A 26,342-nucleotide genomic window follows, 5' to 3' on the forward strand; every position below is an offset into this window, starting at 1 on the left:
CATTATGTGAGTCCTGACTTTAAATCAGTCCTGAATAACTCTCATTATTCTATTACCTGGTCAATAAAGTACAACCTTATCAATAAGGTTATCCGCAAAAATTATCAAATGCCTTTTTGAAATCACAGCATACTCTGACAAGATAGCCCTCATTAAATAACCCTGTCAAAAATGAGAAGCTCAAATGCCTTCATTCTCCTTCTGGACCTGTCACTTACTCTCTATGAACTTAACAACTGTTGCCCAGAATTAGATACCTTAATATCACTCCAATTTTTAAGCTTTTTGTAAAAAAATTAATTGTTTTCCAATTACATGTAAAGCTTATTTTCAATACTCATTTTTGTGGTAAGATTTTGTGTTCCATATTTTTCTTCCTTCTTTCTTTCCCTTCTCCCTCCCCATAACAGTGAGTAACCTGATATAGGCTCTTTTTAGCTTCTGTTTGATAGTTTTCCCCACACATATATACATTAGAAGGCAAACTCTTTGAGAACAGCAACTGCCTTTCTTTTCACTTAACTAGTTTTTATTGTTTATCCTTGCCATATAACTGATCTAATTTCTTTCTAGTTTTATGTTACTTAACTAGAGCTTAACAAGGAGCCCAATACAATGTAAACACTTAACAAAAAATTGTTTCTTCCATCCATCTTTCCCTTTGAAAACCACAACACTGCTTACTTATTTTCAGTTTGACAGCACTTTGTCCAATCTCTGATATTCTTCGGAAGCCAGGGACAGCAGTTCAGTAATCTTATTGATCAGTTCTTTCACTACAGTTGCATGTAATTCCTTTGGGTCAAGTATATTAAATTTAATTGGGAAAAGCTAAGAGATCTTTTGCCATCTCTTCATTTCTCTTGAGTTTCAATTTCTTATTTTATTCAATTCACTCTATAATTAAATTCTAGTGTAGCCAAGGCTGTTATTTTGAGAGTAGAAGAAAAAAAAATGTGGGGAAGTCTTCCACAGACAATCTTAATATAGCTTAGAGAAGATGTACACACTTTCCCTAGCAAGGAAATTTCCTGATTACAAATGTCTAGGGCAAGACAAAACTTTCTAGATTTATATATTAGTATAAAGGTTCCTATGTAACAACTTAATAGTGAAAGCTTTCCCTTCTACATGATGCTCCAATTTCAACAGATTCAGAATTTCACAGTTATGGACACTTACCTCTTAACAGCAAAGACCACAACCAACCCCTGCATTGTCATATGTTACTCAAGTTCATGTCTTTCCTTAAGTCTTCCACAGGGTATTCATTTAATATTGTAAATGCTTTCTTGTAGGTCTCTTAACATTCAATAGGTGCCAATGGAATATAAGGGTTATCTATTACCCCTTACTCTTGCTACATGACTAACTTTCCTCCTTTTCCAATTGTATGTGTCTTTGATGAATTCTAATATATTCACTGCTTTTTCAATTGCAATGCTTCATTGAGAATGCAGTTCATTTCCACTCACCATATTTCTTTCCACTGCTCTCTGAGTGACATACAATTCTATTTCTTGAGAGACTGGGATTCTTTGATTCTCAGTTATATGACATTAGAAAAATATTTGCAATAAAAATATGGTCCTTTGTTTCTGGAGTATCAAAATTCAAGTAATACAAAATCCACTTAACACAATCAAAAGATTCATTTCCTGAGGAGGAGGAAGAGGAGAAATTTGGGAGGGTGGGGAAAGTGAGTCAAGAAATTCAATTACAGGGTCTAAAGATTAGACATCATTTAGTCTAATCTGTTCAGTTTGAAGATTAGGAAACTGAAAGTTCAAATACAGGTCTTTGGTCCCAAATCCTATATTTCACTTGAGTCACTATGACAGCTCCATTATATGACTAAAGTATTTTCTGCAATACGGATCCTTTGTCAATTGTGAAAGCCTCTTGACTTTCAAAAGAGGAATGAGGAGGGAGGGAAAGATAACAAAGATAACAATCCCAACCAAACCAGAACTTGACAGTTCTTTGCCCTTTACAGAAGAAGTACCGTGGTGTTTAAACGCAGCACTCCAAAAAGAGAGAAAGGTTTTTCCCCAAAAGACATTTGGTTATTCTGGTCTAGTTGATTAGACATTATGATTAGTAGTATCCATGGGGCACAGGAAAAGAAAAGGATGTCTCAGTAAAATCTCCAAGTCAGGAAATAATTGAGCACAACCCCTGTTTTTTAACACTTGAACATAAAATATAATTATGAATAGCAGAGGGCTCCAAATAACCAAAGCTATTTAGAATCTTACATGTAGACATTGAATTATGGATAACCTGTCATCCCCACTCCTTCTGTTTTCCTGAATGATTTGATGATTATATGGTCAAAGATCTGTGAATCATCCCCAACTCTATGCCCTGTATACAGAAAACATTTCATAAGTATTTGTAATTTCTGAGTGTAGAACAAATTGTAGATAGTGATTTATAAGTTGAAATCAAAATGCATTTCTTAATTGTGAAGCATTATATAACTTAGTAGATAAGAATTACAAAATTATTGGAGGTTCAGCAAAGTTAAAAATTAAACACTGGCCACAGAGTTAGTGTCAGTGGTAGGACATGGACCAAGTTCCAAATGTATTCAATAACTACCTGTCACTCTTAATATTTATGGAGAGTCAAATTAAAAGTTTTTTATTTCATTCTTATAAGATCACATTGTGATCACCATTTCCATTGATGAAAACTCCTACTTTGAGAGAATTGTCTAAGGACACTGAGTTCAATGTCATGCCCATGGTCAGAGATCTAGTACATACTAAAGACAAGAATTGAATCCAGATTTTTATGTCTCTATGACTTGCCCCCCCATCTATATACCACATACATCATAAGTTTTCTTCAACTAACAGGTACTTAAGAAGAATAAAGGATAATATTACCAAGCATCCCATTGTACTTCTGCATTATTTACATTTTAATTATCTTCTCAAGAAAAGTAAAAATTCCCCAATTCTGAGTGTAGAGCTCAGTGTAGATAGTGATTCTATAGGGATGGAGAAACCAACCATTAGAGACTCGTTGGAAATAATGAGAAAGGCAGTGAAATTATACTTACCCAAATGCTTGAAGTGCACTGAATTGGGAAGCATCCAGACCACTCCCACTTACTATTCGAGCCTTAAATGAATAAGAAAAGAAAAGGAATATTTAGCATTTTACATATGTATAATACTTGCATACTGGGGACATAGGTCTACTGCACTATACATGTAACACCTAGTATGACAAATGCTAGGCAGGGTCAGCTGCAAGTCAAAACTACTGTACTTTTGTGTGGTAAAGTAGTTTTTTGTTTGTTTGTTTTGGAGGATTTTAACAATTGGCTGTCAGCATTTACAAAAAGCACTGGGAAAAATCCAGGACAACAGCTTGTCTTCCCCAATACTTGTTCTGTTGCACAACTTCAACTCTGTAGTGAAGATTGTGATGTACTTAGGAAGAGCATGATTAGTCAGACATAACAGAATCCATGTTTGACCGTAGCAGACCCCTAGGTTGGCAAATTTAAAATAAAGGAAGCACAGCTGTGAGAGGCTAAATTCTTAATAAATGCAACAGATTGGAGAGACACTCAAAGGACAACCAAATGATGGAAAGCTGGGAAACATGCAGATATCACAACTAAAACAAAGGAACCAAAAAACAGGTCAAATATATCACAAACAAACATGGACAATAGACAAGATCCCTTAGGAAAAAATATGATTTGAAACCTTTTCATCCACAGAACTGCTATCTGAAAGAGAACCAGGAAAAGAGGGGATAAATGTTAGATGAATTTCCAAGGAAAAAATCTAAATATATATATGTATATATATTATATATATAAATGAACAAACTATTATGTTATATTCTTTTAAAATAATAAAGGAAAGTGAAAATTACTATACAATATCCCAGGGAACATGAATGGTTCATGTTTCTAGTAGGTGGAAGAGGAATTATAGTCAATATTTTTCTCTTTTTGGTTCTTATGATAAAAAACTAATTAAATCTTTCAATTCATTTTCTTCACTCATTAAATATATGCTGCAGCAACCCTATATTGGTGTGTTTTTGATGATTTTACAGTATGCCAAGGTCAATATACTAAACATCAAGTTCACTAAACAGTACATGTAGAGGCAGCTAGGTGGCATAGTGGAGAAAGCACTGGCCTTGGAGTCAGGAGTACCTGGGTTCAATTCGGTCTCAGACACTTAATAATTACCTAGCTGTGTGGCCTTGGGCAAGCCATTTAACTCCATTTGCCTTGCAATAAAACCTAAAACAAAAAACAAAAAAACAAAAGAAAAGTACATGGAGATGGAGATCCAAATGGTGAAAGACTTAAGGGTTAATTATAACTAGTTCTAGGAAACTAGAGTCCTGTTAAATGAAAGATGCCATTCCAAGAGTGAGGATCTGGGTTCTACACCCTACCCTTACAAGTTGCATGACTTTGGAGATAGTCATTTAACATATCTAGGTCTCATTTTCTTCAACAAGGCAATTATACTAACTAGATGATTTATGTAAGGTCCCCTTCAGGTCTGAATTTTTTATGTTATCTAATTTTTAAAAGTAAAGAACTCTCCCTCACTTTTTACAATATATATTTTGCTATGAAAAGAAGAGTGTCAAGGTTTAGTTTAGTACAGAGTTCTGGTAGCTCCTATTTGTTTTAAAATAATGTATATTTATATAATGATTTCATTGGATTATTTTCTCTCTCCCACCATATTATAAAAAGTCCTTCTGATATTTCTGCAGATAAATCTTCTTGGATGGGCCAATGGGTCAATAAACATATTGACAATATTCTAAATTTTTTGACAGAAATCATATTAGAATTAGGACCCATTACATGAGTTTTATGAACTTGACAAAATGTACTAAGTAGTTTCATAATTAAAAATGGATAATTCTTTTGTTACATCTTACAATACAATAGCTTACTGAGTGAATAGTCTATTTTTTCAACATCCTGCAAATATGATTCCATTCCTTTTGGGAGATGTCATGGCAAAACAATCACTGAATTTTTATTTTAGATGACCATTTTATTTATTAATTATCATCCCACAAAATAATAAAGAAAACAATTTAATCTCTAAATCCTATGTGCACCAATATACCCTTGTCATTTTCTAAGACAATAGAACACAATCAGTTTATCTTTAATATGGGAATTAGATCTCTCTGATAAATTTATATATTGTATATCCACAAATAGAGAGACACTGTGGCCTTAAAGCACTGAAGGGGAGTGGGAGACCTGGGATTCAATTCTATCTTAGCCACTTAAGTGTGTAATTTTAAGAATGTTGTTCTGAGAGTCATTGTCATCTACAAAAGAAGATTGATGAAACTTTCATGGTAAGAATTCACATGTGTTCAGTACCTTCATATCTACAAAAGAACTTTCTAAAATGCTGTAAAAGGAATAAAAGAATAATCATCTTATTATTTTACAGATAAGAAAAGAGAAGTTCAAAGGCAGAAAGATTTGCCCAATGTTGTTCATTTCGGTTGTGTTTGACCCTTCATGACCCCATTTGGGGTTTTCTTGGCAAATATCCTGGAGAGGTTTAGCATTTCCTTCTCCAGATCATTTTACAGATGAGTAAACTGAGGTCATCAGAATTAAATGACCTTTCCAGGGCCACACAGCCAGTAAGTGTCTGAAGACATATTTTAACTCAGGAAAATGAGTCATTCTGATTCCAGGACCATACTCTATCCACTGCACCACCTAGCCTTCCTGAATGAATTATTTTTTTCATTGTAAATTAGTAAGTACCAGATTCTGGATCAAATTCCCTGTCCCCTGACTTTTTAAAAGAGTTTATTATATTTTTAGTTAGATGATATTTTTCCATTTAAATATGCTTTTTCTATAGAGAATTATTGAGCTTTCTTTAGTTCTAAAATTCCATGTTTTATGTTTTATTACATTTTCATCATACATGATAATGTTCATTCTCTAATTATTGTTACACAACACAAACAAAATTTTGTACCTATATTGTATTTATATTTTGAGAATATAAGGGAGGGGTAGAGCTTCACAATCTTTTTTTCTTCTTCAGTAGGTTATTTCTATTTCATTAATCATGCTTTTGGCATGACACTGGAAAGGGGCCAGTATGTCACAGTCATAGCTCCATCTGGCTTTCTACTGGCAACTCAAACTCAACACATCTAAAGCTGAAAAAAGTCACCTTTTCCCCTAAATCTGTATCTTCTCTCAGTTCTGTTCTTAATTCTCTGATATTCTCTCCATCTCCTATGTTCAAAATTCTGGGTTTATTCTTCCACTTGTCTCTTAATTATTCTATCAAAACAGAAAACCCTGTGGACTCTACTTATGTAAAACTATTTAAAATCTTGTACATCCATTGCCTCCTCAATTTTCACTGATACCATTACATTTACATAATTATTATCATTTACTTGATTGTTACAATAGACTCTTTTTATGTGCCTCCATTCTCTCATCATGCTCTTTCTAGACTAAAATTCATTACTTCTAATTTTCTGATATCACTCATCTGTTCAAAAATCTTCAGTAACTCCCCACTCTTTATTAAGTAAATTTCCAACATTTTCTCCTTGAATTCAAGGTCCTCTGTAACCTGATGACATGCTACCTTTCCAGGCTCATTTAATTTTATGCACTCCTTAGCTAATAGCAAAATTGAACTGTTCTCTGTCCTTAGAAGATGAACTAAGATGTCCTCTCTTCTCTGCCCCTCCCTAAAATTTTGCTTATGTTGTTTCCTCTACCTGAAATAGCCTTCCTCCTTCTTTTTGCTAATGGAATTCCCAACCCCTTTTAAATTTTTATTTAAATTTTAATATTTTTTATTTCATGGAATAAAGTCATTCTATAACAAAGTATAATACAAGAATGATTGCACATGAAATCCAGATCTGTTGAACACAATTTGTTATTCCTTTTAAATATACAATAAAGTCATGTAAATTTATATTCTTTAGATTCCACCTTAAATACTACCTCTGGCATGAAGCTTCCTCTGCTCTGTGCATAATAGCCTTCCATTTAGACTTCACATAGTACTTTGTTTTGTAACTCCCTGGTGAACCCATCAAATAATATTATGAAACATTGTTTTCATGTGAATTAATTCCCTCTCAAACTTTAAACTACATGAGGGCCATTATTATCCCTAATCTAAGTTTTATTTATTTTACATCTATGTAAACTAAATGTGAACCTTTTATTGAATGAAAGTTGAATAGACCTATAAGTTTCTAAGGAATATTAAGGTCAAATCTAAGGAATAAGTTTCTAGGTTCTTCTGTTAACCAAGGCTGCCATTAAACCTTATGCAACCTTTGGAGATGATAAAATGTGTTGGCCATGATGAGTTCTGAAAAATATTACTGTTTTGGATTAATCACCCAAAAGAACTTTGTGTTGCTCTTTAACATTATTCCAAAGATGTTCTTTATTATTTGTCAAAGAATATTCTTAGGAGCCAAGGGAGGTTCAGAGAAGTATACTTACTATGTTCAAAAAAGATGAAGGAGGATGCCCATCAATTGGGGAATGGCTAAACAAGTTATGGTACATGAATACTGTGGAATATTGTTCTATAAGAAATAATAAATGGCCAGATTCTAGAGAAGCATGGAATGACTTATGAGATCTGATACTGAGCAAAGGGAGTAGAGCCAAGAGAGCAATTTACACGTGAACATTATGAGATGAACAAACTTGATGGAAGCAACCCTTCTTGCAGTCCAGAAAGCTAGGATAACCATATTTGAAAAATTATGGACTAGATTATCCCCAACCGAGGAAGAAAAACAAAACAAAATACACAGAAATAAAAACCAGCCCTACAAAATCTGATGAACATTTTATAAAAATTATCTCTTATGTATCTCTTTTCCCTTAACCCTAACTCCTCATGCCAAAAACTACTAATTTGTAAATATATTAAGCAAAATATGTATGTAAAATGCTAACCTGACAGTTCCCAGTTAGGGGAAGGGGGTGGGAAAGGGAGGGTAGAGGGAAAATTTGTAACTTGGAAATATGTAAGTACAAATGGATGAAAATAAATTTTAAAAAAGAAAGAAAAAAAAACGATGAGTAATAATGAGGCTCAGAAGTCAGAAAAGATTAAGGTTCAATGACAATATAGTTGAAGTCCAAGGTTTGAGAGATAACATTAGGACTTATGTCCTAGATATGCTCAATAAATTCTGAAATGCTTAAATTATAAATCAGATGTTAAAAGTTAAAGATGGACTATGCAAGTTGATGACAAAAGAAATGGACTGTAAGCTTGGACTGATTTGTTTCAAGACAAAAAAAAAGGAATTACTACTTTAATTTGGTATACAACAACAGTAATAAAGAAATATTCCAAGTGATAGTAAAGACTGATATAACTAGATTGATTACAGTTTGAATACATTCTTGAGTTTTAGGTTCATAATGGGATATTGAGGAAATCATGTTTAGTGTAATTTATTTCATATAAGGTTGCTATCATGAAGGATGCCAACTTTATCTGGGAATGTTTAGCCAGGAGAAAAGATTTGGTAGCTATCTTTGAATAGCATTTGAACTGCATAGTTCAAATTAGATTTTGTTTGCTTGTCTCCAGAGAAAAGTACTAGTAGCACTGAGTAGAAAATGAAAAGACAAATTTAGACTTGATATAAGAAAAAATTGGAGCAGTTAGACATATAGAATGCTAACCCCGGAATCAGAAAGAGCTGAGACCAAGTCCAATTTCATATATTTACTAGCCTCGTGACCATGGACAAATTACTTAACTATGTTTGCTTCAGTTACTTCATCTGTAAAAATGAGCTGGAGAAGGAAAGGGCAAGCCACTCCAGTATCTTTGCCAAGAAAATTACAAATGGGTCATAATGAATTGAACACAACTGAAACGACAGGACAGCAACAGGAAAGACTTTCTAGCAGTGAAAGCAATCCAAGATTGAATGAACTGCTTCCAGAGAAAGGGAGTCCCTTACCCTACTGGTCCATGAATACTTGCCAGATGTTGTTAGAAGGAATTCTTTTTCCAGGTATGGATGAGATTAAATTGTCCTGAAGTCCCTTTCAAATTTGAAATTCAGTGATTTTTAGAATGAAATATTTCCTGGTGCTACTGTCATGCAAAATATTTTTCCTTTCAAAATGAAGAAACAGAGTCAGATTTTATATCTAGTAAGGGATGAAACTAAAGTACAAAATTTCTGATTCCAACTCATTGGAAGATTTGTAAGAAGAACTGAGTTTTAGAATCAAAACACTATGAACATTGCTAGCCCATACCATCATATGTCAAAGGATAGAAGTGACCTCAGATGCAGAAGACAGTGGTCAGATAATATAGGCTGCTTTGCCTAAAGGCATAAACTCATTAATGGTCATTCCTTATGTGTTCATTGTGACCTGATGCTAAGACAGTAGCAACACGACAGCAGATACATGCAATGTACTGGGGACCATAGGTGGTTCTGTCACTTCTGCTGATAGTTTACCTCCCTAGAGGGGCCAAGTACCAAAAGAGCAAAAGACACATGAATGTATGGTCCTATGGGACCATGAATCACCCAAACATATTGCCTCATTGCTGCAATCATCCTGACTCTACCTCTCCCTCTCCTCTTAGGAAATGATCTCTATCTGTAGACCTTTAAGAGTCTAGACTCTCATGCCCTACAAGCACTGCATTGATTTTATCCATGAAATTTATTGGTTACAAACCAACTGGGCATGAACCAAAATGACATTTAATCATCCCAATACAACCATTATTCTTCCCTTCCTGAACCCTACTTGAAGTAATATAATATTGCTATTCAGTTTCGATATTATAGTCTACAGTGAACCCTCATCTACTTAGTTAAGTGGAATCAATTCACAAAGAAATTGCAAGTCTTCAACAGTTTGTCTAGAGCTGTATGCATAATCCCCCTCTCTCCCTAAAACTTGTCTGCCTAGGAATTTTGCTCAGATGCTTTCTTACCTCAATACTTTTCATTATAACCTGGAATTTCTTAGCTTAAATAATTCACATATCACATAATCTATGCTATAATTCTGCCTTTAACATGTGAGGACCATTAATTTCATCAAGTCATTTAACCTTACTGTGTCTGTTTCATTACTTGTAAAATCATATGGTTGGACTCAATTCCCTCTAATATCCTTTCCAGGTCTAAATCTATCATTTTATCTATATTTATCCTAGAGCAATCATTTAATTTCTAAGCAGTTAAATGACTTCTGTTTAGACAGGCATTTTAGAGATCGCTCAGTTCAATTACCCCACTTTAAAGATGATAAATAAGCTCTATCTTTTACTATTTATATGATCTTTGAAAAACTCACAAGCTCTGTGGTCCTCAATTCCCATATTTGAAAAATTAAGAAGTTAGACTACATAATTTCTATTTATTTTGCTCTAGCTCTAAATTTTTAATCTTAAACCCCTTAAATGTGAAGAAACTGAAGTTCTGTGAGACTGAATTTCCCAGGGTACCATAGCTACTTAAAGCTAAACCAATTAGAGAACATGGAGGAATTTGGGGATAGTATCACATTGATCAAAAATATTTTGGAGGTCCATAGCTTTGACCTCCTTCAATTCATATCCTTATAGATGTTTGATATTAATCAAAGACAAGGTTCTTAAAGTTTTGGGGATCATGGGTCTCTTAGGAACATGATGATGTATAAGGATCACTTCTCCAAATAATGTTTTTATGCATGAAATAAAATGCATAATGTTAAGAAGTAAACCAATTATAATTAAATATATATTTTAAGATAAATTTAGTCACGGATTAAAGAACCTGTTATAATCAAATTTATTTTTAACAATCTTGATAATTACATTTCATCATAATTGGTGTATTCTTTCCTGGCTGGCTGGGTTCGACAGTAGATAGAATGCTGGACCTGGAGTCAGGAAGATTCATCTTCCTAAGTTCAAATCTGACTTCACATACGTACTAGTGATATTGCCTTGGGCAAGTCATCTAACCCTGTTTGCCTGGGTTCTTCAACAGTAAAATGAACAAGAAAAAGATACAGCAAACCACTCCAAAATCTTTACAGAGAAAACCCCAAATAGTATCATGAAGAGTCATTACTGAAAATGATTGATCAAGAAAAAACTCTACTCAAAGCTCTTTCTTTAGGTAAGCATCAATTTAGAGTTTCAACACTCAATATTCTCATTTTGTTTTCCAAATCTTGTGATAAAAAAGATCAGAAAAAAAGAATAGAGGAACAGTTTTGAGCTTCCTAGGAGCTAATCTGTTTTGTTCTCTGTAGAAATTAAAGCAAATCAATGTTTCTTTTAGACTATTGTGAACTCATTTAATACTTATAACTCTTTCAAGAAGTACTAATTGATAGTTAGATTTACTTTCTAGAGTTATAGTGTAATCATTAGTATTCTCTGAAGTTAGAGTAAGACTAATGTGTTATAAGAGTCTGCAAATAGTACCTGCTCAACTGAGCAAGCCATTCACTTTTTTGTTAGATTCAAACTTTATTAGATTCAACACTTTAATCAGCTTCATTCCAAAGAAACACTAAAGGGGGGGGGGTGACAATTAGACCATAATCAAGAGAGACAAGGGGGGAAAAACTCAAACTGAGTTTGAGTTCAATTATCAGCTCTGTTTATGTAGGACTTGTTAAAAAATGCTGATTGTTCATTTAAATTAAAATGTTCATTTATACATATGGCTAGAACTAAGCATTTGTTGCTCAGATGATAGCTAATTATGTTTTCCTAAGGAGTAGAAGCCTCCAATAATCATTTCAAAATCAACTCTATAATCTGTCATTTGTTATGTCTGGAGCTGTCAAAGATTCCAGTAACATGATAGGTAGAGTTCCAGTAAATCTGCTCTTGCTCTATCAGAAAAACAGCCAAGTTTGTTGTTGAAACAGCTTGTTGTCAAAGTATCTTTACCATCATTACAGATTTGCCCATAGCAACAACTGATGCCCTACTACCCAGTAAGGTTCCAAATATGGTCACAGTTCCCAAGATACCAGGTTTGAGTAGAAAAAGTAGACAATACAAACTGTGGGTGAGGCTTCATTGTCACAGAACAGCTACTAGGGAAAACACACAGAAACATTAGATTCCCTAATAAGCAAAACTTCCGGAGAAACAGATAATGACATTGATGATCTATTTTTATTACTGAATGTGACCTTGGTCAAGTTACCTAAATTACTTAGGTCTCATTTTAATTATTTTGAAAGTAATACTATTGGACTAGATCAGGGACAGGGAACCTCTGACCTGTAGGCCATATTGATCTGGTGTTGCTAAAGCAACCACAAGTGGGACTCAATAAATCTAGCAACTTTGTGTGTGTGTGGGGGGGTGAATTAATTGAATGTTTGACCAAATTCAGTCCACAGATGATATTATAAATATTCAAATGACCCTTGGCTAAATGATCTTTTCTAATTATCCACCCATGAGGCTTACCTAGGTCTGATTATCTGTCACTGCATACAATCAAATCTGTTCAAAGGTAACCTGATAAACTATCAGCAAAATTCACAACTCTTGGGAGCAGAAGTTGAGAATTGAACTGGATAGATTGATTCTTCAGTCAACAAGGTCTTATGAAGTATTGGGTACTATAGAGATTCTACAAGAAAAAAATACCCATCCTAAAAAAAGATAACTTTCTACTGGGGAAGGCAACATGTACAATGAATAGGCCTATAAAGAGTATTCCACAGTTCCCAAGTCTTCATGTAGTTTTAAGCTAAAGCTATTAAAACTTAAAACTGCATGAAGACTTTTAGAATGACCCAGAGGACTGCAGATAGAGTATGGGAAGATACTAGCAGCAAGAGTTGCCATAAAGGGCATGGTGTTTAAGCTAAGTCTTGATGGAAATCAAGAATTCTACAGTCAAAAGAAGGAGGAGCAAGCCAAGCATAGCAACAGTCAGTACAAAAATAAAAAGATGGTGGATGAGGCATCACGCATGGGAAAAAGCAAGTAGGAGTAGTAATAAGCAGAAAGATTGGAAAGTTTGAAACTAGATTTGGGAATAGATTTAAATTCAAAGCATAAGAGTTTCTATTTGATCATAGAATTAAAGATGCTTTTGTTCAGTTACTTCAATTATATCCAATTCTTCATGACTCCATTTGGTGTTTTCTTGGCAAAGATACTGGAGTGGTTTACCATTTCCTAATCCAGCTCATTTTTCAGATGGGAAACTGAGGCAAACAGAGGTAAATAATTTTCCTAGGGTCACAAAGCTAGTAAATGTCTGAATCCTGACCTATCCTATCCACCATTTCACCTAGCTGCCTCTCATAGAGGTAAGAGGAAGACATCATTTATAGAGTCAGACCTTGCTTTACAGAAAAATAAACTTCCAAAGAAATATGTAGATATGGTCATACAAGTAGTAGAACTAGAATTCAAATATGGCTTATTCCTTAAATGTTCATTAGATGAACTATTATACTAGGATGCTGGTAATAACAATATAATTAAGTTCTCTCTTGTTGGTTCTACTATTTCCCATAATTATGTTGCTAACATAATTATGATTCATAATCATTTAAATTTATATGGTTTGCAGAGCCCTTCAAACCCAGTAATTTTGTGAAATAGATAGAAAAATATTGTTAGTCTCATGTTTTTAGATTTTTGCAAATGGGGTTAAGTGGCTTGCCCAAGGCCACACAGCTAGATAATTTTAAGTGTCTGAGGCCGGATTTGAACTCAAGTGCTCCTGACTCCAGGGCCGGTGCTCTATCCACTGTACCACCTAGCCACCACCTAGCTGCCCTCCCCCCAGTCTCATTTTCTAAAGAAAAAAATTGAGTTTCTAAGAGATTAAGTTGCCCAGGCTCACCCAGATACAAAGTGTAATCTGAGGTGTGCTTCACATATAGGTTCTGACTCCAAGCCCAATGTTGTCTACTATGGAGCCTCTTATTTGTATTGAGACTAATGTTTTTGATGCAATTCTTCAGGATACTGTAATTGATTTCACTTTCTAAAGTTCTGGATATCAAATCTATGGAACATTTCTGTAAAGATTTGACACTATTTAGCAAATAGAGGGATAGGGATAGGGTCTGCACATGTGATTTCACTGGAGTTAGGACTTCCTGGATAAGGAAATTCAATCAGTGAAGGATAAAATTAATAGGACAGAATAATATATGTATCAGCAATTTATAGACTTGAAGATTAAACCCTGAGATGTTGAGTGACTGTCCAAGGTTCACATAACTAGTGTATGAGATGAGACTTGAACACAGGTCTTCTTGGCTTTAAGGTTTGTTCAGTATTAGGCACTAAAATTGATTTCCATTTATTTAAAAAGCCTTAAGCTCAGAATGTTCTAATAACTTTCTCTGTTGAAGTTGCTCTAAGTTTGAACCTCCCAAAAAAGAAATATTATTTTGCTCCTCTCACCAATTAGAGAATCTTTCTTTATCCAAAAAAAGCTAATATAAATGCTGAAATCAGCAAGTCAGGGTGAAGTGGTCATATTATTTAATATATGGCCCTATTAGGAAGTAAGAAACTTTTTTCCACATAATTGAATCTCTTTTTTAATTAATTTTATTTTTCCGTATACATGTTATAAAAGTTTTTTCAACATTCATCCATATGTATATGTAAGTTTTTAAGTTACAAAATTTCCTTCCACCCTCCCTTCCCACTGCCCTCCCCTGAGCAGCAAACAGATTAACACATATATATTTTTGATAAACATGATTACAGATTAGTCATTTTTGGTATGAGGAATTAGGACTAAGGGAAAGAGATACATAAGAGATCATTTTTGTGAAGATTCATCAGATTCTGAAGGGTTGGTTATTCTTTTTTGTGTGTTTTATTTTGTTTTGTTTTTCTTCCCCTGGGTGGCATAACACTGTCCATAACCAGTCTAATATGGTTGTCCTAGCTCTCAACTGCTCAGAGGAGCTGCTTCCAACAAGATTGATCATCACACAATGTTGTTAATGTATTCTCTTGGTTCTGCTCCCTTCACTCAGCCTCAGATCCTGTAATTTATTCAATGCTTCTCTAGAGTCCAATCATATATGGTTTCTTATAGAATAGTGTTCCATAGTATTCATGTATCATAACTTGTTTCCCCAATTGGTGGGCATCCCCTCAATTTCCAGTTCTTTGACACTACAAAAAGAGCTGCTGTGAATATTTTGGAACATGTGGGGTTTTTCCCATTTTTTATGATTTCTTCTGGATATAGGCCTAGAATTGGAATTGCTAGGTCAAAGGGAATGAACAGTTTTATTGCTCTTTGGGTAGGGTTCCATATTGCACTCCAGAATAGTTGGATCTGTTCACAACTCCACCAGCAATACATTAATGTCCCAATCCTCCCACTACCTCTCCAACATTGATCATTTTCCCATGTTCTCATCTTAGCCAATCTTACAAGTGTGACATGATACTTCATAGTTCTTTTAATATGTTCTCTAATAGTTCTCTAATCAATAATTATTTGGAACATTTTTATTATGATTATATAGTTTTAATTTTTTCATTTGAAAACTCTCTATTCATAACCTTTGAACATTTATCAGGTGGGGAATGACTAACAACCTTATATATCTGATGGAGTTCTCTATATATTTTAGAAATGAGACCTTTATCAGAACTCCAGATTGTTTCCCAACTTTCTTCTATTCTTCTAATTTTGGCAGCATTGATTTTATTATTGCAAAAAATTTTTAATTTAATATAGCCAAAATCATTAATTTTGCAGTTTATAAAGTACTCCATTTCTAGTTTGTGATAAATTTGTTTCCTTTTCATAGATCTGATAGAGTTTTTCTTGATCTATTAATTAATCTATGGTGCCACCCATCAAGTCTAAATCTTTTTTTTTGGTATAGGGTGTGAGATGTGGGTTCTTATCTAGTTTTTGCCCTACTATTTTTCAGTTTTCCAATAATTTTTATCAAATAGTGAGTTCTTATCCTAGAAGACAATGCCTTTGGGTTTGTCAAAGAGATTGCTATAGTCATATATGGCAGTTACTTTTGAACCTATTCTAATCCACTGATCCTTACTCCATTTCTTAACCAGTACCAGACAGTTTTAATGACTGTTGCTTTATAACAGTTTTAAAACTGGTAGAGCCAGGTCATCTTTTTTTTTTCCCATCAGGACCCTTGCTATTCTTGACCTTTTGTTGCTTCAGATGAATTTTGTTAATATTTTTCTACTATTTTAGTAAAATAGTTATTTGGTAGTTTGATTAGTATGGCACTGAATAAGTAATTTAATAGGGGATAATTGTAATTTTTATTAGCTCAATGTAACCATGAGCAATTGACATTTTTTTCAGTTATTTAGATACGATTTTATTTGGGTGAGAAGTGCTTTATAACTGGGTTCATACAGTTTCCGGGTTTGTCTTGGGAGATCAATTCCCAAGTTTTTAATGTTGTCTAGTTACTTTAAATGGAATTTCTCTTTCTATCTCTTACTCTTGGATGTTGTTGTTCATATATGGAAATATTGATATTTATGTGGGTTTATTTTATATCCTTCTACCTTGCTGAATGTATTGCTTCAAGGAGTTTTTTAGATGATTTTCTTGTTTTCTCTTCATATACTATCATATCATCTGCAAAGAGTGAAAGCTTTGCTTCTTCATGGACAATTCTACTTCAATTTCTTTTTCCTCTCTTATTGCTAAAGCTAACATTTTTAATACCATATTGAATAGTAATGGTGATACTGGACATCCTTGTTTCACCCCTAATTTTATTGAAAATACCCGAGTTTATTCCCATTACATACAATGTTTGTTGATGGTTTTAGACAGCTACTATTTATTATTTTGAGGAAACCTTCATTTATTCCTAAACTTTAAAGTGTTTTTAATAAGAATGGATGCTGAATTTTATCAAAGGATTTTTCAGCATCTATTGTGATTATCATATGATTTCTGTTGGTTTTGCTTTTGATATGTTCAGTTATTTTTAGTGTTTTTCTAATGTTGAACCCTCTCTGCCTACATGGTATAAATGCTGCCTGATCATGGTGTATCATCCTAGTAATAACTTGCTAAAATTGCTAAAATTTTCTTTAAGATTTTGGCATCAATACTCATTAGGGAGATTGGTCTATAATTTTCTTCATCTGTTTTGGTTCTTCCTGGTTTAGGTATCAGCACCATATTGGTGTCATAAAAGAAATTTGGCGAAATTCCTTCTCCTATGTTTTTAAAAGGTTTCTGTAGAAGACGAATTAATTGTTCCTTAAATGTTTGGTAAAATTCACTTATAAATCCATCTGGACCTGGAGACTTTTTCTTAGGGAGTTTGATGGTTTCTTCAATTTCTTTTTCTAGAATTGGGTTATTTTATTTTCTCTTCTGTTAATCTGGGTAGTTTGAATTTTTGTAAATTTTCATCCATTTAACTCAGGTTTTCCAATTTATTGGCATACAGTTTGGCAAAGCAGCTCCAAATTACCTCTTTAATTTCCTCCTCATTGGAGGTTAGCTCATCCTTACTGTTTTTTGATATTGATTGTTTGGTAATCTTCTTTCTTTCTTTTTTAAAATCAGATTAACCAAAGGTTTGCTATTTTGTTGGCTTTCTCATAATACCAATTCTTAGTTTTATTTTTGAGATCAGTGGTGTTCTTACTTTCAATTTTATTACTCTCTCCCTTGAATTTCAGAATTTCTAATTTGATATTTAATTGGGGATATTCAATTTGTTTTTATAGCTTTTTTAATTGCACTCCAAAATCATTAATCTCCTCTTTATCTATTTTGTTCATATAGACTTTTAGAGTTATAAATTTTCCCCTCAAAACTGGCTTGGCTGAATCCCATAAATTTTGGTATGATGTCTCAGTATCATTTTCATGGATATAATTCATATAATTGAATCTCAAATTAGGTTCCTTATCTTCACATGTCCAAAAACAGCATGGTCTAATGAAAATACTCCAATGTATTTGAAACAACTCATACAACAGGAGAATAAGACTATCTTGCTAAGATCTTGAAATATTTGTTTTTAGATATTTTAGGTTTAAAATTTCATTTTAGATAAAAGAATATCCAGGAAAAAAACAATAAGCCTATTTGATCTAGGACTAGGATTTAAACATCTCATTTACATTTGTAGCAGCAAAAGGACATTTGATCTGTCCTTGAATTTTTAGTCTCAAGTAGTTTTTCTTCTTCTCAATAACAAGATGTTATATCATTCTGGTTTTTTTCTTGCCTATTTTATTAGTTCCTCCACAAAAATCCTGTTCTTTATAATGTTCTGTTATTATAGAGAGATGACTTTAGGTTCTCAGAAATCAAGTTTTAACAGGTCCTAGTAAGTCAATTATGTTGGAAAGAACTCAGACATGAATCTGATGATAGTTAGTGACTGAAGACTAATCTGCCTTTGAAAGGAACTATCAATAGAAAAGTGATGAAAAAGTAATATTTTCCTAGCATCTTACAAAAGTCATCTGAGATAAGGTTTCTTTCTTAACTTTAGAAAGTTTTTACTCATTGATAGAAGGCACAAAGAAACCCAAGAAATTACTGATCTTTGACATATAGAAACATACAAAGCATATATGTCAAAGATAGCGTTCATCACCAAAAAGTTCACCACTGGGAGATGGATATTTTCAGAGAGAACTATTCATAAAGTTTATATACTAAGGTATAGAGGTGTCAGTGGGCCATTAATAGAGATAATACCACCACCAATAAATATCTTTAAATTTACTTCCCTCCACTATATTTCCAATTAAAGGGACTTCAAATTTAACCTCCTCCAAAATCAACAAGTCACTTCACAGTGTCTCTGAGGGTATTTTTTTATTTTTGTTTGTTTTGGTTTTGTTCTCTTTTTTAGCTACTGAGATTTTTCTTTAATTTCATGTAATCCTGGGGACTAAAAAAAAATCTTAACAGCTCACTTTTCTTCTTTCACACAGGAACTATCAAACCTTCCTAAAATATTGGGAATGCATCCAATTTTTAAAAATTAGAGAATGAGATTCTATAACTTCATTATTATTCAATATACTAATTCTCTTTTCTGATTTCCTGTTAATAGATTTTATGGATTACAAATAGTCATTGGAAATCACCCCTGCTTTTAGTTTAATACTTTTAGTTGGGTCTCAGGGTCTTGTCTCCATGCTTATGATGTACATGGTCAATATGGATCTCTCTGGGACATTTGACACTTGACTATCCCCCCACCTCCTGTATACTTACTTCTTCCTGAGTTTTAGTGATAATCTTGCTTCTTCTACCTATATTACTGCCATTTCTCAGTTTCTTTTGCTGAATCATTCCAGTACCTCTACCGAACTGTAGAAGTAACTAGGTATAAAATGAATGAATGTGGTGACACTTTCATACAGGATATGTCTTGTAATTGTGTGAAGACATTTTTTTTGAGACTTGGATAAGATGCCAATCTAGTTCAGAATCTGGCATTACAATAGTAGACCAACTTAGTGATAGAAAAATCAGCTGATGAGAAGATAGCTTTGTGAACTACAAAAAGGTTAGAAGATTTAAACATCTCATTTGCATTTGCAGCAGTGTCCCTTAACAGCAGTGGCTGGCAAAGTATATGTATTAGGATCTAGGGACAAACTAGAGATATTATGGAAAGGCATTTTCAGCCCCAAGGATAGCAATTCTCAAAGACCTGCAGACCCTAGAAGAACTTTGTAAGAACTAAATAAAGGAAGCAAAGAACTTCCAAAAATCACCAGGTGTTCTTCCTTGTTCTTTTGTTCTATTTTTCTCATTTGCTACAAATAATCATTAAGTTTGAGTCCACTTTCCCTTAGATTCTGCTGTTTATACATGTGGGAGAGTATATACCAGGCTTCTGGGAGAATAGCATTTGCACTGAGTGTTCTTATTTTGTTTCATAAATACCTCTAATTAAAAGCTAATGAGGGGTGCCTAGGTGGCACAGTGGATAGAGCACCAGCCCTGGAGTCAGGAGTACCTAAGTTCAAATCTGGCCTCAGACACTTAATAATTACCTAGATGTGTGGCTTTGGGCAAGTCACTTAACCCCATTGCCTTGCAAAACCTAAAAAAAAAGCTAATTAAGTCTTTATGACTAGGAATTAATACAGAGTATGGCCAAACGAAAATTCATAAACACTAACAGTGTAAATCACAGTCCCTCATGCTAACTCTGTGAATCCTGAGAAATACATCAGTCATCCTTTGAGAGATCCATCCACGGCTAGTAGAAGTCAAGAAGGGTTCAGAAGGGTTGCTACATTTGTATTTAATGTCAATGTATTGTTTCCCTGGACAAAAATGTAGGCTCTTTGAAGGAACAGATTTGTTTCTTTTTATTGTCTAAATATTCCCAGGACCTAGAACTGTGCTTGACTCATAATAAGCTCTTTAGAAATGATTTCTGATTGACTAAACAAATAGACCAGTGAATCAAATGCCTTCAGCTGGGTTGTGCAGTGGATAAAGTGCTGGGCCTGGAGTCAAAAAGATCTGAGTTCAAATGTATGACCCTAGGCAAGTCACTTTATCTCCTTTTGTCTCAGTTTCCTCATTTTAAAATAGAGACAATAACAGTACCTAACTCCCAGGATTGCTTTGAGGAACAAATGAAATAATCTTTACAAAGCACAGTGCCTGACACATATAAAAGTTAGCTACCCTCATCTTCATCATCATCATCATCATCATCATCACCACTATTATGATGATGATGATCATTATCATTATTATTATCTTCTAATTTTATGCAGTGGCTAACTGAAACTTAGAGCTGAAAGTAACTCTCTTAACCAAGTAATTCTCTTGACAAAATCGCTCTGAAAAAAAAAGTCAAAAAGACAGTTGCAGAGCCACAGTTAAAACTCGGATCTCCGGTCTAATTAATTGCCCCATGATGTTCCCCCAAATATCCATGGGGAATGAATTTATTCTACTAGGGTTATTTATTTATCTAAAGGAGAGATTTTTGGACTTTTTGCTACCCTCTTTCTAGTTGGGAGAGAGGTCTGCTATATTCAGTTGATAAATGAAACAATAATGATAATTTACATGTAAGAAACATTTAAGATTTATAAAGGGCTTGGTTCACAAGTTCTGAGACAATGGCAATTCTAGGATAAAGAAGCTGAGTCTGAGAAAAGTAAAAAGATTTTTCTATGACCAAAAATTAGTCTGTGTCAGGAAGGGATTTGAATTAGTGCCTGTCTCTGGGTCTATTTTCCTTCCATCACACGCTTTCTCCGATGAGCAGCTATCAACAGTTTCCATATGATTTTAACCACAGCTTGGGGAACACAGGCAATTGCCTATGTTGGTAAATAGAATGAAGTAGAAATATTTGATTCCACCAAATAAATAAAATGAACTGAAATATGTGATTTGCAATTAGAAGCTACAATAGTACTAGGATAAAGGAAACACCAAAATAAATTAATCACAATTTTTGAAGCATAACTGAGGACTGTTTATGCTCCTTTTTGCTCCCCATTTCCATTGTGCACACATGCATACACACACACAAACACACACACACACATTGTACAATGGTATGCAGTCACAGAAACTGCCCTATGTGTCAGCACTAATTAAATAAATAGAAAACAGACCAACAGCCTTGCTCAGAAGATCTGCTGTAATTAAATTAGGAGGGACCTAAGGGGCCTTGGATGATTTTCTGTAAGTAGATGAACAGCAGTTGTAAATGGAGCTGATCACATATTTTTCTTGACACTTCTTTCCTTCTTGCTATTGTTTGAAGTTTATTTCCATATCAATGGAAAGAAATTTCTTTTTTGCATTTGGAAATTAATTATTCTTTCCAAGATCACTGAAGTGATCCTTCCTATGATGTTGAGGCAAAAGTCCCCATCAAACATATCTCACCATCTTAGTATTTTTCTGGGTCCTAGCAAATTTCTATACTTTAAAAGATATTTATTTGTTTTGACTTTAGCACATTTATATTAATTCAGTCTAGTAACACTATTTCTTTTGAACATGGTGATAAAATTCTATTCTTAGATTCATTAGAATATCAGACTTGGAAAGACTATAAGACATCCTTTTTCCCCATTCCCTTGTTTTAGAGAAGAGTAAACTCAGACTCAAGAGGCAGTTCGATGGTTCAGTAGATGAAGCACTAAGCCTAGAGTCAGGAATTCACTTAATCTCTGTTTACTTTAATCTATGGGAAAAGGAAATGTCAAACAAGGGTAGTATCTTTGCTGAGAAAACTTCATACATAGTATTTGCTATGGTCTCTGGGGTCACAAAGAATCAGAGGCAACTGAATGACTAAGTTCAGATTGGTTTGCTATTAAAAATCAGATTAGAATCCAGGTCCCTCGACTTCCAGTCCAGTGAAGTTTATATTATACCATATATCTTTTTCCCCCTTGGACTCCAAGCTCCCTTCCATAGAACCAGAGAAAGTAGAACCAGAAGGAACAATTACGATCACCTAGGTATTTCATCACTTTAGAGCTAAAAGGGATCTTAGAGTCCATTATATACAATCCTTAGAATTGAAGCATAGAGAAATTAAATGACTTTCCCAGTCGTCCAACTAAGTACCTGAATTAAGATTTGAACCCAGTCATCCTGATTTCAATTTTTATATTTGATCAATGGTGCTCTGATTTACAGAAAGAGTCTACTTATCTCATTTAACTGCTATCCAGAATAGTTAAATGGTCTCTAACAAAATATTCTATCTCAAAGTCACCCAATTCAATTAAGATCATAGAATGATTTACTCAAGGTTATTTAGGTAGTAATGAACAAAGTCAAATCTAGATCCTTTGACTCCAAATCTAAGATTCTTTTACTGTACCACACCTGACCATATTTTTCCATAATGTAAGTAAGAGCTTACTTAATCAACCACTATATGAAACATTTTCATCTTTCAGTCCTATTTTTTTCCTGGAATCTTTCATCCACAAGTCAACCATGGACTAGGTAGGCTTTGGGCAAATTATCAATGGGCCTCTGGGGGGCTGAGCTAGAACACATTTACACAATTACTTTTCTAATAACATGAAATCATTCAAGTAAACTGAAACAATATAACATTTTCTATTCAATAAGTTTGACATTGGTTGTGCATTAATCAAAACAACTGAAAGTTTTCAATTTTCTATCTGTTGCTCTCTACCTTTTTTCCTTGTTAATCTTATTACTTGTTTAACAATTAACTACTATGTTTATATTCTACCAAGTATTTCTTATGCAGAAATATAACAAAGAATCCTATCCTAAATGAGTTTATCATTCCACAGAAACAACAAGGACTATATATATATATATATATATATATATATATATATGAAATAATTTGATAAAATGAAAAACAGTATATGATTCAGTGTCAAAAGGAATGGTATTTGTAATATTTGCCATAAACATTCAGAGACAGAAGAGAGCAGAGAAAACTAAGAAAGTCAAGAAAGTCTTCATAAAATCACAAGAAACTAATGTCTCTGGATGGTCTAAGGAAATGTGATTCTTAGTACCTCTTCTTCCCACCATTCTACTACATCATCACAGGACTATACAGAGATGTATAAGACTTAGTGTCATGTTGTATTTTTCATTTTCATAGGTTACCTGACCAAGTGATTTAACTCCAAGTGACCAGACTACAGGTAGCAAGCCTCTCCATAGTTAGCTAGACTGGTCCTCAGAAAATGGAGTCAAACTCTTGCAATGGTTTTATTTGAAGTCTTTTGAATGTGATAGAAGTAAGAGCAGTTCAGCTATACTTGCTTAACCTAGGGTCATCTTCATTCTATTGTAAGATATCAGAGAAAGGTGTGAAGAGGATTATGACAATGACTAGAACAATAATAATATGAGTCAGCATAGTAAATGGTTACAGAGTTGACCTTCAAGTAAAAAAAAAACATGTTCAAACAGTGCCTCTGACATACACTGCCGGGTGATGTCAAGCAAGACACTTAAACCTCTCAGTGTCTCCAGGCAGCTCTTTAAATTACAGAGCAAATGCCAATTTGTGGTGCAATTTTCCTATATGAATAATCCTGTAAGAATGAAGGTCATTCAAAAAGTCACAAATTCTAGTTGTTCTGGGTTTAGTAATGAACTCATAAAGGGCAGGCAGACCCTCTGTCATTTTCACATTTATCTTGAGATTTAATTCATTGCTTTTAGCTGAAAAAATACAAGCTTTAAGAGCTTAAGTATTGGTGGTATGAGTGATAGAAACTTGGTTTCCTTCATTTTTAATGAATTCTATTTTTTTCTCTTAAGATACCAATGGCTTCTTTTTATATGTATCCAGTGATATCTTTTTCAGCCTGCTAATGGCCTACTATATGGAAAAATAAGGTTTTTACTTTGAAAACAAATGACCAAGTCAATGATTCTGTAGTGGAGATATTGGACACAAGGATCAAAAGTATGAAAATAGAACATTTTAGGAGTTTGAAAGGGATAAAAACCAAGACCAAGATGATTCATTTCTTTTGATAAAAGGGATACATCTTAGACTTAGTATGAACAGAGAAGATAAATATAGAAAGAGGGAATGCAGCTGAAGTGATAAGAATTTGCTACTTTTCTTTTCACTATATTATGAAAAGTTATAGGATGCAAAATCTTAAATCTTGGTCATTTTATACTAGAAAACCATTTTGATTTAAAGTAATTTTTAAAGGTTGGAGTTGAATTTAAATATTCAGTAGTGGGGTTTGATATCTCATTTTAATACTTCCTTTTCTCAAAGACTCTCAGACAAACTCTCATTCATTGCTATCAGGAGAAAAATTACCTTACCCTAAATCATAACCCTTGGCATTTTATTTCATAATTCTGTAAATATGTTTCAGAAATAATCTTACTCACACACCTCAAATAAATGAGGCAATCTCTGAGTCAAGATACTATTGGAATTGCTTTTAGAAAGTGAATGACCCAGGGTATCTGGAAAAATATCTATTTAATAGCAGGGAAATAGAAAGATTAAAAAATTTTTGAATATTATTTTAGTGACTATTTTAGCAGATAAAATCAAATACAAACTTTTTAAAGATTTCATCAGATATGAATAAATAATTTCAAAATAAGATAACATATTATCCTGAGTTTGCTTACTATAGTGGTTAAAGGAGTCAAAAGATAATTATTTATGCTTCATTTCTGTCAGTAAAAGAATCCAAAATAATTTTCTCCCTTCAAAGCTACAAAACAGTAATCCACTTGAATTTGGGGAAAATATATCAAGTTATTTTCCTTGAGAGTCAAACTTTTCAAACATGTAATGATACTCCTATTATTTATGCATATATTTCCAAGTTTGAGTCATGAAAGTTCAGGACACTTAGTCTTTTGCTATTTTAGCTGTGCCCTGTATAATAGCATTTAAGATTTGCAAAACACTTTATGATCATATAATCTCATTGGATATTCACAACAACCATAGGGTAGGTGATGCTATTTTATACCCATTTCTCAGATAAGGACACTAAGAGACATTGAAGATAAGTGACTTGTCCAGGATCAACTAATAAATGTTTGAGACAGGATAGGAACTCAAGTCTTCCATATTCTAAGTCCTGTACTCAAATCACTAAACCACTTAGCTGGCACTTCATGACCTTGTTGTAGAAATTTATATTCTTCTCCCCCTTCTCATAAATAATATCTCCTTTGCTTTATAATTTCAGATTTATGAGGTTACAGACTTTAAGTAATATGTTTTTCTCCTAGGCACTATGTAAATGATTCAGGTGAATAGCAGTATATGTTCCCCAAAAAAAAGTTTCCTGTAGGCATAGTTAAGTCTTAGATTGCCGTACACATCAAGTAATTTTGCTTTTCTATATAACTATTTTATTTAAAACAAAAAGGATAAGATAATCCTTTTACCTAACCATGGCTCTATTATTTTATCAGAGTATAGAATTCCCAAAGTAGGAACTCTATCCACCAACAAATGACTTAATGAAATAGTTTAGCCATTCTAATATTCCAGTAAATTCTACTAAAACCTCCTAAGTTACAAAGAGATTAAGGAATTTGTCAAATATCATACAATCTAGCAAGTATACTAGATTGTATTTGAACCCCTGACTTTTGATGGTGAACCCAACATGTTATTTCCCGTGATGTTTCCTTTAACAAAATTTTTTTAAAGAATACAATTTAAAATAAGACTAATAAAGATACTTAGACATAATTAACTATAATAAAATTCATTTTAGTATTTATTAAATGCTTCATATTTCTAAGACACCATGTTAGGACCTAGTAACCCA

At 33.5% G+C, this 26,342-nt stretch overlaps 1 protein-coding gene across 1 annotated transcript in view; it reads right to left on the bottom strand.

Annotated features, from left to right (window-relative positions):
* Window positions 1-3,022: 3,022 nt before the first annotated feature.
* Window positions 3,023-26,342, bottom strand: part of LOC141522761 (protein unc-13 homolog C-like) — a 199,191-nt gene continuing 175,871 nt past the window's right edge. The window contains exon 3 of the mRNA XM_074236226.1: window positions 3,023-3,132. Within this exon, the coding sequence (XP_074092327.1) occupies window positions 3,023-3,132 (110 nt within the window). The remainder of the gene's footprint in view (window positions 3,133-26,342) is intronic.

The sequence above is a fragment of the Macrotis lagotis genome, chromosome 4 (assembly GCF_037893015.1).
Source record: "Macrotis lagotis isolate mMagLag1 chromosome 4, bilby.v1.9.chrom.fasta, whole genome shotgun sequence".
NCBI classification, from domain to species: domain Eukaryota; kingdom Metazoa; phylum Chordata; class Mammalia; order Peramelemorphia; family Peramelidae; genus Macrotis; species Macrotis lagotis.